Source organism: Corvus cornix, chromosome 9 (genome assembly GCF_000738735.6).
Source record: "Corvus cornix cornix isolate S_Up_H32 chromosome 9, ASM73873v5, whole genome shotgun sequence".
In the NCBI taxonomy this organism is placed as follows: domain Eukaryota; kingdom Metazoa; phylum Chordata; class Aves; order Passeriformes; family Corvidae; genus Corvus; species Corvus cornix.
The window spans coordinates 16,079,412-16,092,027 of NC_046339.1; the positions used below are offsets into that span (position 1 = coordinate 16,079,412).

Here is a 12,616-nt window from a genome sequence, read left to right on the forward strand (position 1 = left end):
AATACTGATAACATTTTTTAAAGGATCATAATTGCGTATCACACCTCATGTTTTGTGAGCTGTTGCTTACATATACAGATACTAATTCTTCATTAGAGTAATTTAATCAGTGATTTTATTTCTAAAAAGAGGTTCTTACATGTAACAATATATAAATTAAAGAATTTAGATAGAGAGGGAGAATTGCATTCTGTGAGTCAGGCAAATGCTGGGGTAAAGGTAAGTCTATGCATACTAAAGAATAAATCCCAGTCTAAGTATTGCTTGGTGTGCTCACAGTAACGGCTCAGACCTGTGCAAATGCTTCTAGAGAGCTCTATGAATTTGTAATATGGCTTGAGAGAAAATGACCTGGAATTCCCATGTCCCCTTTTTCTCCGGGTGCACCTGAGAATCCTTGTCCTCCAGGAATCCCTGGAAGACCCATAAATCCTTTGGCTCCTGCAAGATGAAGAAAAATGTCATCTTCACGTTTGCTTTAGACACTAGCTGGATGTTAGAGCTGTCATGAATACAAAATCCTCCACCACACACCTTCTTTTGGTATATTACTATTTTATAGATAATCAACATGGGGCCTTTTGCCCCAGACACAGATAAAATTATCATTGATGTTTTCAGAAAGTCAAGAAATAACAAACACCTTATGTATCAACACTAAAATTAAGGTTTGTGACCACAGCACTTAGGGGCAGCCACTGAAATGATAATAAAAAATCCTAAAATATTTCTGTGCACAATTGTAATATTCATATTTTATAATTAATTTTAAAATAATGTTGAGAATTCAAACTTCTCTTTACTTTTTATGAATATTAATTTCTATTAATTGGTTTCATCAGCTTTTAGACTTTATTCTTAATCAGGATTAAATATTATTTTCTATTTGTCATCCCGAACAATGGTTTATATTTGAAAGAAAACAAAAATCATTTGGTGATAGCTGCTATGATTTTCAAATAGCAGCTTTTGAAACTGCTCAGTTTCAGCATTCTCAGGAAAGCTTGAGAGTTAATAGAGAAAATGTAGTACTGCTTCTGGAGCCAAGCGGGTGTGCATTGGGGCAATAGTATCTCCCTGTCCACATGGCACAGTAATTTTCAATACACACATTCCATACCTGGTAGACCAGGCATTCCTTCAGACCCATCAACACCCGGGGGACCTTGCACACCAACATCTCCTTTTTCTCCCCTTAGACCCATTCGGCCTTGAACTCCTAAAACAAAGTTTCATTTAAAAAATATTAAAAACCAACATCTTAGAATACAAGTTTTGTACAAAGTTTAAAATTTTGTAACTCTTTAAGATAATGAAACAGAAGCAGAGCATAGGATTTTCACTCTGTGAACACACATAAGCAAAACACAAGCTTATAAGTGTATAAGCCTCCTGGTACTATTGACATTATTACTGGTTTAGCATTAAAATAAGAGCTTTTTGAAGGAATAAGGACTTGTTAAAATTAAACTGAATATTCAACGTAATATCCAACTATCCCATAAATAAGAAGGCAGTTCTAGTGTTTAGCAATAATTATTTCAAAACCATGTGAGTACTCTCAGTAGAAGAGTCAGTTTATTACATATTTTATAGTCCACTGTAACTGCAAAACAGATGACAACCCTGAATAGTTTTTAGTGACAGAACAACAAATGTGTACCTTTTAAACCTCGTTCTCCTTTGTCCCCAATACCAACCAAAGTCTCAGATGGTCCAGGAAAACCTTTATCACCTGGTTCGCCTTTTTCTCCAAGAAACCCTTTCCTTCCTTTTATTCCTGGGAAACCGGGAGAACCTGAAAGAAAACAGAGTGAAATTTTCTGAAGAGACCTGACTAGATGATATAATAAAGGAAACCAAATAATACCAGTCTTCAAGAGCAATTGTAATTTACATACGGAAATATATATTCCAAATTAACAACCTAAACTAGCTTCTTAACTGCTCCAATCATCAATAAAATACCTATGAGTACAGATTATGGCAAGAGATGGAAATAATTTCTTATCGTGAATAAACATATCATCTTGAGTCTGTTGAATAAATATAATAATGGTATCCACACAGGATGGGAAAAAAAACAGCAAAAAACAGCAAAAAGGTTGTCTGCTCTTTATTTAGCAAATCACCAGCCACTTAAAAAAAAAAAACAGAAAAGAAAAGGTGGTGAGTCAAAACGGCTAAAAAAATCTCATTATGTCATTCAGCCTGCAGACTGCACATATACAGAAGAGAGATTTACCAAGACTCAGAGAAATTCCAGTACAACATCTGTTCTCAGGAGTGGTAATACACACAAAAATGGATCACAAGACTAACTTGAGCATTGAAATTCCTGTATTCTAAGTAATAATGAAGGCAGATACAGAGATCACTTGCCTCTCACTCCCGGGTTGCCTGGTATTCCAACCATGCCAGGGGATCCAGGAATTCCTAACAGTCCCATTACACCTGGATCTCCCCTTGCACCTGTGGAATTGAAGCAATATTTGTTAGTATTTGATCAGTTAAACAGAACATTACTTCAGAAAACTACACATATGCCTGTCATTTCAGTGTTTAATTGCTTATTTTATTTCTTCTCCATTTCTGTAACAGTCCAAGCCACTTTTCCCATCTTTAACCACAGGATGATGACTTAAAACCCCCAAATTACCGAAATTAGTAGCTGCAACAGCTCCTATCAATGAATGAAATAACTGACAGTAAGGATAATGTATCTGAGATGTCCACACAGGGCTGAGAGATCAGTCGTGAGATGTATGGGAATGACACTCCTTTCTGGATCATGAGTCAAAGACCAGCTGGGAAATAACAACTCCCTCAAATGCCATCAGAAGTCTGTGTTTGCATGACCAAGTCAAGTGCTACATGTTTATCAAAAGCTTTACAGATTCTTAATATAAAAAGGTATTTACCATCTCCTTCTTTCAGTGTAATGATTGCATATTAAGGAAAAACCTTTGTTAGAAATAAGAACCATTACATGACTGATTTATTTTACTCTTCAAAAAAAATTTCAACCTATTTCTGAAAGAAAAAAACCAAACAAATCAACTCTACAGGGATCACTTAACTTACTTGAAGTTAGCTCTTGTTAGTGACAGAGCTTGATCGGACTCAACTCTGTCAGCTCAAGATCAGAATTTTAAGAAAAAGAAGATGGCATTACAAACTATTTGCTTGAAAAGGGATGCTGAGTAAGAACTAAACACTTTCCACTTCCATTGTGCTGGGGGAGTTGCTTTGAATATTAACTATTTCATGTCCTACTGCAAGGACATTACCGTACAAAAAACTACGTAAAACACTGTTCTCAGCGATACAGAAAATTCCACACTGAGTCAACAGAGCTTCAAGATATGCTCATCATTTAAGGAAGAATAATTTATTAGTTTTCCATAAAAATCTCAAAGATAAATGAAAGCTCTTGATGGAAAAACATTTCAGCATTTTCAGTCTGGAAAAGTATGACATTTTTGTGCCCTTTTTGCAAAACACCTTTCTGCAAAGACTCACTTAATTGTTACATCAAAACAAATACTTGGGGAATCCTTACCTGGCAAACCAGAGATTCCTGGCCTTCCAGACTGTCCCTTGGGACCAGGTAATCCCGTATTTCCCTGAAGACCTATTAATCCAGGTTCCCCAGGCTTTCCATAGATTCCCGGGATACTCAAACCAGGAGGACCTAGGTTTCCTTTTGAACCTTGTAAACCTCTTCCTCCTAAGAAAAGTGCAAAACAGTGCAGTCTGTCCGAAAAACAAACCTCATCCCTATCTTTACATCATAAGCACGAAACTCTTCTTGAACTCTGCCTGTTTGAAGCTAAACATGAGATCTCTAAGGCAACAGACACATTCAGAAAATCTTACGAGGGCTGTGGGTTGGGTTTTTTGAAAAGAGGGAAAAAAAAAGTGAGAGTAGCATTTTCTTTCTCAGAAGAAGAAGAAACACCCAAACATGAAAACGCCACCAATTCTGTATTTATTCTTTAAAAAAAAAATCAAAAAAAATCCTTTTGAGGTCATATATAGGAGAAGGAATGTGCTGCATACCTGAGTATGTTTTTTTTTAAAAAAGAAAATAATATGCAGTACAGGCAGGTACTTTTGGGACCCTAAATTGTTTTCCTACCTAGCTGAGCTCTTCCTTTCTTTTATCTCTTTATCAATCCCATTGCACCACAGAATCTAAGTTCAGTCCTACAGGAGAGATATGACTGAAATATCCTTTTTCCTGTGGAATTTGGGTCAGTTTGTGATTACTCTTTATACTGTCCAATGGAATTTGAATCTTAATCCATCTTATCAGTGCATGTGCTTCCTCCCAAAAGAGCATTTTTGAAATGAACTCATATTTTCTTGCATACTATTCTATTAGCAATATCCAGAAACAACTTCAGCTCCCTCAGGCCATTGGAAGGCAGAAACAAACTCACCCAGCCAAATGGCACTTTTTGGGCCAGAAAGTCCTACCTGGTGGGCCTGTAGCTCCCTGGCCACCTGGCAAACCTGGCAGGCCAATAAGACATTCAGCAGGTTTCCCTGGAAAACCTGGGTCTCCAGGAAGTCCAGGTGAGCCACGATTTCCTAAAAGAAATGAGACTGGATTCACAACCAAATTAAGTTTCAGGCTGAGTGACCATTGTTTGACTTAGCTTTTCTTAAAATAACTTTCTGTGCTCCCTGAGCATCTCTGAAAGCATTACCTCTTAGGCCATCATCACCATCATGTCCAGGATGCCCTGGTAGGCCTGGAAGTCCTGGAAGTCCACCTTCACCTTTTGAGCCAGGACTGCCATGGCCTCCTGGTGAACCCAGTCTTCCTGGCTCTCCAGGAATAACCATGCCTGGGTCACCCTGCAACACAGAAAGAAATGTAAACAATCTTCTATGCTTTGCAAATCTGCCAAAATATTTTCTCTGTGGGAATAATGACCTTATTTTGTTAGGGTAATTCTCTTTATTTCCTTTGGATCTTTCACACTGTAATTTCTAATGGCTTCAATTCAGCAGATCACTGGATGTTCCTTATTGACCCCCTGAGGAATTCATCTAGATAGCTTTTAAACGTTGTCTTCTAACCCTAAGAAGCTGCTACTAAGCAATGCAAGACACTTCCCTCCATTTGGTCTTTTCTGGACTGGAATGCTTTCTGTAGCTGTGAAAAGCTTCAGACTTCTGTCTGAAAGTGGGGGTGAAGTTTGTGCAAATGTAACTTTTCCTTTATTTTTTATACCATAGTTGTTGCTGCCTGTTCCGAGCTTCCCCTCCCCCCTCCCAAAGACATGTGCTCTGAGCTCTTTTGTTCCAAGCGCGGGCAAAGCCAAATGTAACTCAGACTCTTCAGCAGTGTCTGATTGGCCGCTCGCCCCGGGTCCGCCCCCAGTCCTCCCCCTTTCCCCTTCTCCTAATAAAAGATGGTCGAGGGGAGGCAAACGCCCTCTCTCAGCTCAGCTACTTTCCTGTGAACATCTCTGGTCGTCTGTCTCATTTGAAGGCTTCTAACTGCAGGGAATTGAGCGGGCAGGGAGCTATATTTCTCCCTCTTTGCTTCTGCTGATGGTATTTGCTCTGCAGCTGATTCAGGTACCGATTTTAGAGCTACTAAAGTGCTAGATCGCCCGTGCTACCTCTCAAGGCTGCTCGAGGCTTTCTAAGGCATTGAAATACAAGCGCTAGCCGGTATAAAGCTGAAAAGATACCTTCCGCACATAGTCATATTTTTTTATCAAAATATTTATTTAGATGATCAAAATCAGCACTCAGATACATCTCAGAATACTCGGTCAGTTGTTGGGGCTTTTTAAAATCATTCTTCTGAATGTTGTTTTCCATGAAGACTGGTTTTATCACAAATGTCCCAAGTGTATTCCCTGACTGGAAAGTTTGAATTAGTAGGTTTTTTTAGCTGACTGAACTGCTGGTTATTTTGAGTACCAGCAAATCAATACTTTCATAAAGCAGGTCAGTAGACCTGAACTTATACCAGTCGCTAATGCTATACTTGGACAGTATATAGTATAGCTAATGCTGGACTTGGACAGCTATAAGTGGATAGAGGCCACTTCACATCCAGATGTTCTGTGGTATCAAATCCAGATTAAATAGAAATACACAGAATAAAAATAATAATTAAATAAACAGAAATAAAAATCCCAACCTCAACCCACTTCCTTTGTCATGTCAAAAACCACACAAAAGAATGACATATGGGCACACACAAAAAAAAACACACAAAAAAAGAAATGCCATGTTTTCAAATCATTTAGGTGTTAATATTGTGTTCAAAGTTGAATCCTAATTACAGAGTAGTCAAGAATCAGTAGATTAGCTTCTGCTAATCAGCAAGAGTAGCTGCCGTATTCCCTCCAACCTACTTTCTTCATGCTTCAATTCAACAGAGCACTTGCTTAAATGAAATACATACTCACTTGTCAATGACCTCCATTAAATATATGCTTAATTAGATTTCTGAATAGGCATCTTTTCAGCAGTTGTGGCCTTAATTTTTTTGCTGTAAGCAATGCAATATCCTCCTTGTGGTCTGAAAGCTGAAGTACGGAAACATGCCAAACACTTGGAGTTCTGAAATCTTGTATTTGGATCTAAAATTTTGGCTTGAGCCCCTTTTTATAGAAAGAATTTAATTTCATAGTTTGTGCATCACTAGTCAAGAAATAAAGGAATTCCTATAATCCTTACAATTTTTAATTTATTTGCTCAGTATCAAATTTAATGAATGGGACCTATGGAAAAGCCTGTGCTGTATTTCTAACCAAACCTTTTGTCCTGGTTGTCCTAGGTTTCCAGCTCGGCCTGGATCTCCAGTCTTTCCTTCACGACCTGGTGGCCCTCTGCCTCCTGCAAGTCCTTTATCTCCTGCAAAAGGAATTAAATGGGAGTACAGATGCTTTATTTTACAAAAAGGTATTTGTATGTGTGCAGTTATGAGCCTCTGACACTAATGCAGCTTGCATGAACTGAAGGGAGCATCTTGATTTCAGAGCTGATGTGACACACAGCATCTTGTTCCTTACATACTCACTCAAAAGTGACTGTAACACTACTTGTTAATTAACTGATTTGAAGCAAATCACCATTTTTTTTCAAGTGAAGCCATACTAATGTCAGTTCCCTACTGTTCTCTTTAACAAGCAGCTTGGTACAAGTTTTAGTACTGTAAAAAAGCTTTTTTGTTACCTCCTGTCCTTACAGGATTATGAGAATTTCCTAGTATTTCTAGTGTTCAAAGGGAGTTATAACTTTGCATGAGGAATGGCCAAATTTACAGTATTGAAAATGGTTTCTATTACCTGCACACTAGAGCAGGTATTGCACTGTACATAACCAAAATTGATTAAAAATAAAGTACTGACACTTACACAGCTCTGTCTCTGTAACACATATCCAGGTAAAGAGAATCCATCTGAATTAAGCACTCAGATGAGATAGCTGCACCTGTTCGGGCAGTATTCCAGAAAGCATCAATGTCTTTTAAAATATTTCCCTACTGTCAGCTTTGATACTTGATACTCTGAAATACTTCAAAATATTTCAAACTTGGAATTTCTAAGATTTAAGGCAGTAAATTACAAGACTGCTAAAAATATTTTCTGTCTGTTCATTGATTTATTTTTTTAACTTGCTAATTATTTTAAGGTGTACTTAAAAAAAAAAAAAAGAGATTGTTTGTTTGTTTGTTTTGCTTTATTTTAAAAGAAGATCAAAAACAGTATTTTACCTTTTGGACCTGGGTTTCCAGGAAACCCAAGTCCTGGAAAGCCTGTGTCACCTGTTGGTCCTGAATGTCCTGGATCACCTGGCTGACCTCTTGCTCCAACCCTACCTGTACAAACAAAATAAGTAAACTGTGAATTTTCTTACCACAGAACATCAACTTGTAAGATAAGGTGTGTTAGAGTTTATCATTATTAATAAGGACACAAGTGTAGATTACATTACAATTTAGACACTATTTCTCCTTCGCTGCAGGTTTTCGCAGTTAAAATGCTAATTGCATTCACAGTACCAAAGCATGGATGAGTCTGTGAGTTAAGTTTTTATGTAACCTGGCCAAATTCCAGACTCCTAGAAACAGCTACATGCAGGCAAAAATTTTCCATTTCTTGAGAGGTTAAAAACACACATTATAGGCATGAGGATTGAAACAGAAGCAACTATAAGAACAGAAGCTACCATAAAGCTGTCAAAAAACTTCCTGTGCTGTTCAGGACAGTTTTAAGGACTATTGTCCTGTAAAGATGCCTTGCAGTTAACCTGACTGTTAACCAATCTCTGATTTTAACTGTTTTACTGATTTAGTGCAGTACTCACCAGGCACTCCTGGTGGTCCAGGCAAACCATGTGGTCCTTGAGGTCCCGGCAATGCAGGTAATGGAGTTGCCCTACTGGTCTCTCCTTTCAGACCTTTCAGCAAATACATAATAAAATATTACAAGGGCATATAATTGGGCAATGTGTAATCTCAAGCATTCAAAAATATTAGTGATCAATCTCCTTGGCTAAAAATGTAGTCTTCCACAGTTTCCATGTTTCTGAAACTCCAACAGACTTTGAAAAGCCTTCACATCCTGGCTTCATTAAGTAAAATCATTTTATCAACACCTGCAGTCTTCCTCTCAGCTCTCCTGCAGTCTAGTAAAGACCCAGAAAAGGAAGGAAAAAGTCACCAGGAAAATGATGCAACTGAGAAATGCTTAAATCTGCAACTCCATATCGTAAAGACTCAATGGGCATTATTTTTAAGCAACCTTGACTGTATCTGCCATTCAGGTGAGTTCTTCCAGATTATGCTTGCTTGTAAAGACCTACACTGTTACGTTTCCAGCACTCAAAAATTATGATGCCCTTCATATTTAACCCTGCTGACTTAGTTTACACTAATGATGATGACTGGATGCATATTTGAATACCTTTTGTTTCCACAGTGAGGACAGTCAAGCACTGCAACACGTTGCCCAGAGACAGTTTGCTGTCTTTGTCCTTGGTGGTTTTCAAGGACCAACTGGATAATGCCTTGGGTAACTTGGTCTGATTTCATAGATGTCTCTGTGCTGAGCTTTACTTCATCCCCCTCTTCATGCACAGAGTCCCTTCCAACCTCAATTATCTTATGACCCTAAGACTTTTGCTATTGTCTTCCGAGGGACCAAAGCTGGGACAACGCTGTGGAAATTCCATGGCAAGGAGAGGTTTGCCATGTTTCATAAATTATGTCTTTGACTTCAATCTATCTCTGCAATTTTAATCAAGAACTCTTTAACATAGGTAAAACACAGTAAAATAGCTAAGTTACAAACCAGCTTCTCCAGGTAATCCAGGTGGTCCAGGTATTCCTTTAGAGCCTTTAAAACCTCTTACTCCTTGTGGTCCATACCCTGGCAGTCCAGGAAGCCCCATTTCTCCAGGAAGCCCAAGTCTACCAGGCAATCCAGGTAGTCCTCGATCTCCTTTTGATCCAGCCAATCCCTAATGATTACACATGTGTACCAAGCATTACTTGATTTCCACACCAGCTTTCTTAACAAAATACCCATTTCTCTGACTATAATTTTGTATTATTTCAATAACAGAGTAGCTCTGATAATTTAAGAGAAAAGTTTTCCTCTGGTTTACATGTAATTAAATGAATATAAATTTGAATATCAATGGTTACGAAGACAGAGGAAACAGTACAAATAAATACAATTGCCTGATTTTTTCCAATCACTATGTTGTTGCACTGTACACTTGTCTTCTGTTTTAAAACACATTTGGCAAAAAAACAAACCCACCTCAGCTCTGATTCTCCTTGAATACTGTGGAGTCAGGCTTAGAGACAGTTGTATCCGAATCATGTTAACAGTTTCTCAGCCAACATAACACAACAATAATTGTTAGTTTTTGTTTCTGCTGAGCTCTGCTCTAATGATTCTAGTTTTATGGTCAGTCCTCACTGAAGATTAACTCTTAAAGACTGAATTATTAAGCATTATAAGTAGTTAGGAAAATATTTTTAAAAAAGATCTTATCCATCATAGAAATCCAACATAATGCTCCAGTATAAATATCCAAACTAACACCTCACTATCCTGCTGAGGTTTTTCAGCAATGTGTACCTACTCTGGCCTCATCTCTCTCTGGTATTACATCAGAGTATTTCCTCTCATTCTTTCATGCATATTGGTGGTTATAGTTGAGGACAGTACTCTCAGTCAGGTAGGGGATATCCAATTGAAATAACTGCATAGATTAAACAGATTGTTGTAAAAGATAAAATACTGACTTAGGTTTCCATGACTTCCATATTAATTGCAAACAGTGCATACCCACCTCTTCACCTTTAGAACCCTTGGATCCTTTAGAGCCAGGTCTTCCCAGAAATCCACTTGAACCTTTTCTTCCTTTGTCTCCCCTGACTCCTGGATCTCCTCGCTCACCTTTTGGCCCTTCTGGATGTACATATCCTGGCTCACCTTTTGATCCTTTACTTCCTTGATCTCCTCTAAAACCTGGAGGTCCCTAGAATAGAATTATCAAAAGAATTTCAGTGCTAGATATATGTCATCTGTTTTCAAGTTTTCTTTTTTTTTTTAAATTAAATACCTCAGAGGGGTTCTTCTTATTCTCACCTTTATTCTCTGTAATGGCACACTTCAATGAAACAGGGTTTTGGGTTTTTTTTCTTTTTCTCCTGCCTTTACATCTTTTGACATGTCTACCATTTCATTTATGCTACTACAAGCAGGAGTAATGTAGCATAATTTAATGGGTAAGACCATGGCACAAAAAGAAGGACTTTAAGACCTAGTTAGAGATTTCTCCTCCACATGGGAATATCTCCCCAGGGACACTCTAAGTGCCATAGCTGGCTCTGTTCATACTTAACTTCGCTATCCCTTTTCTCCCCCACAGGTTACAAAGTGGGTATACTATCCCAAAACTAGTACAAGCTGAAAGCACACTGCGCTCTAGTTATCTTGGGCTCATGAACTCTTAGGCATCTCCTGGCAAAGCCTGTTAGCAGACTCATTCTGCATCTGTACAGCAACCACCACAACAAATACTTGTGCACGATTTTTTTAATTGGATAGCACTGGCTGTACTTTCCCATAAAGAATTACTACTACAGGCACAAGTTAGAACAACCAAATGGCATGTGTGTGGCAGCAGGTGGCAGCCTTCCCTCTTCATAACATTTCCCAGGAAGGACTGTCCTTTGCACCCCTGAAGAGTGTATTATGAGAAACAAGTTTCTCTGCACAGCTGGGGCTTTAGCAACTCCTGAGTATGCTGGAAACAAGAGAAGTCAGAAGTCTGACAAAGATCACAGCACACAAAAATTCATATATGCTTTACAGCCACTGCCATGATTATTGAATTACATAAAGGAACAAAAGGTTAACTACAGACTACCCATACCAGACAGAACAAGCAGTTTCAGCACCATGAAATGAAATGCAGCATGGGTTAACCACACCTGCCTCACTGCCTGGGCCAACTTGCTGCACTGAGCAACCAGGCTCATGTAGAGCTGTGTGAACCATACATCACATTCTCTGCCTTGCCTCCCATGCAGACACACTCATTACTACAGGAAAAAACCTGTTGAGATCACCCAGTATAACACTGCATGTAACACTAGCCATGAGGTTTCTCTGAAATAATTCTTGTGGGATCTGAATGTTAATCTGAAAAACCAGTCTTACTCGAGCCCCTGGAAACCCTGGTGTTCCTGGAGAACCTGGAGAACCTTTTGGACCTGTTGTTCCTTCTCTACCTGCAAAAGAAACAGTATATTTTTTAAAGAAAAATGAAAACAAGGACATGGATTTTAACAAGCTCCAATAACTGCACCCAGCATTCATTGTTTCTGTTGTTACATTGACTACATCATCATAGACTGAGCTGGCTTTAGGCTGCACCTAAGCCTATCAGCACTCTGTGCTCAGGTCCTTTAGGGCTTGTGCTCGTATTAGCAGAGGGAACTGCACCAGGCTCTCACACTCATCATCACCTCAGGGCTAGTTCAAGGACTTGCAGGCTGCACACATGCCTACACCTGATTGTCATGCTAGAAGCAAAATCATTTACACTCCTACTATCCTATTACGAACAAGACAATTTACCAGGCATGCCATCCTGACCACGAGGCCCAGGAGAACCAGGAAGACCAGGTATTCCCAAAATATAGCTGCAATCAGTACACACAAGAGCATCATCACCTAGAATGAAAATAAATCATGAGTTGCTCCACAGCAAGTAATTTTCAAGCTTAACTAATGTGCTACTTAGTTTGTTATAGCTAACACCTTTTGGCCAGGAGTGGTAGAATCATGGCCTTAATTTGGTTGGAAGATCACTTCCAACACAGTAATAAACTACCCGTGGTCAGTTAATCAGAACTGACTACAGTTAATTGAAAGGACAGAAACATTTGGTTTAAATCTCTTGATTTTTTTCAAGTCAAATTTTAGCAAACAATTTGGATACAGTCACTCTACTGATAAGCCAAATTCTCTCAAAAGAAGAAAGGGACATACGCTTCAAACTAACAGAGCTCCATAACACTCAGGGTCATTCTAATGACAAGCAAAGGGCAAAGAGA

The 12,616-nt window shown here is 38.6% G+C and overlaps 1 protein-coding gene across 4 annotated transcripts in view; it reads right to left on the bottom strand.

The window, feature by feature from the left end:
• Positions 1 to 12,616, bottom strand: part of COL4A3 (collagen type IV alpha 3 chain) — a 56,224-nt gene that overhangs the window by 15,012 nt on the left and 28,596 nt on the right. For all 4 annotated transcript variants that reach the window (XR_005602680.1, XM_039557208.1, XM_039557207.1 and 1 more), the window contains 14 exons: positions 12,138 to 12,233; positions 11,718 to 11,788; positions 10,342 to 10,530; positions 9,330 to 9,498; positions 8,344 to 8,436; positions 7,751 to 7,855; positions 6,791 to 6,888; positions 4,716 to 4,866; positions 4,483 to 4,596; positions 3,563 to 3,730; positions 2,383 to 2,472; positions 1,664 to 1,798; positions 1,121 to 1,219; positions 352 to 441 (listed from right to left, as the gene is read on the bottom strand). Coding sequence is in view for 3 of the 4 variants with exons in the window: in XM_039557208.1 (XP_039413142.1) it covers positions 352 to 441; positions 1,121 to 1,219; positions 1,664 to 1,798; positions 2,383 to 2,472; positions 3,563 to 3,730; positions 4,483 to 4,596; positions 4,716 to 4,866; positions 6,791 to 6,888; positions 7,751 to 7,855; positions 8,344 to 8,436; positions 9,330 to 9,498; positions 10,342 to 10,530; positions 11,718 to 11,788; positions 12,138 to 12,233 (1,668 nt within the window). In the remaining variant the exon portion in view is untranslated. The remainder of the gene's footprint in view (positions 1 to 351; positions 442 to 1,120; positions 1,220 to 1,663; positions 1,799 to 2,382; positions 2,473 to 3,562; positions 3,731 to 4,482; positions 4,597 to 4,715; positions 4,867 to 6,790; positions 6,889 to 7,750; positions 7,856 to 8,343; positions 8,437 to 9,329; positions 9,499 to 10,341; positions 10,531 to 11,717; positions 11,789 to 12,137; positions 12,234 to 12,616) is intronic.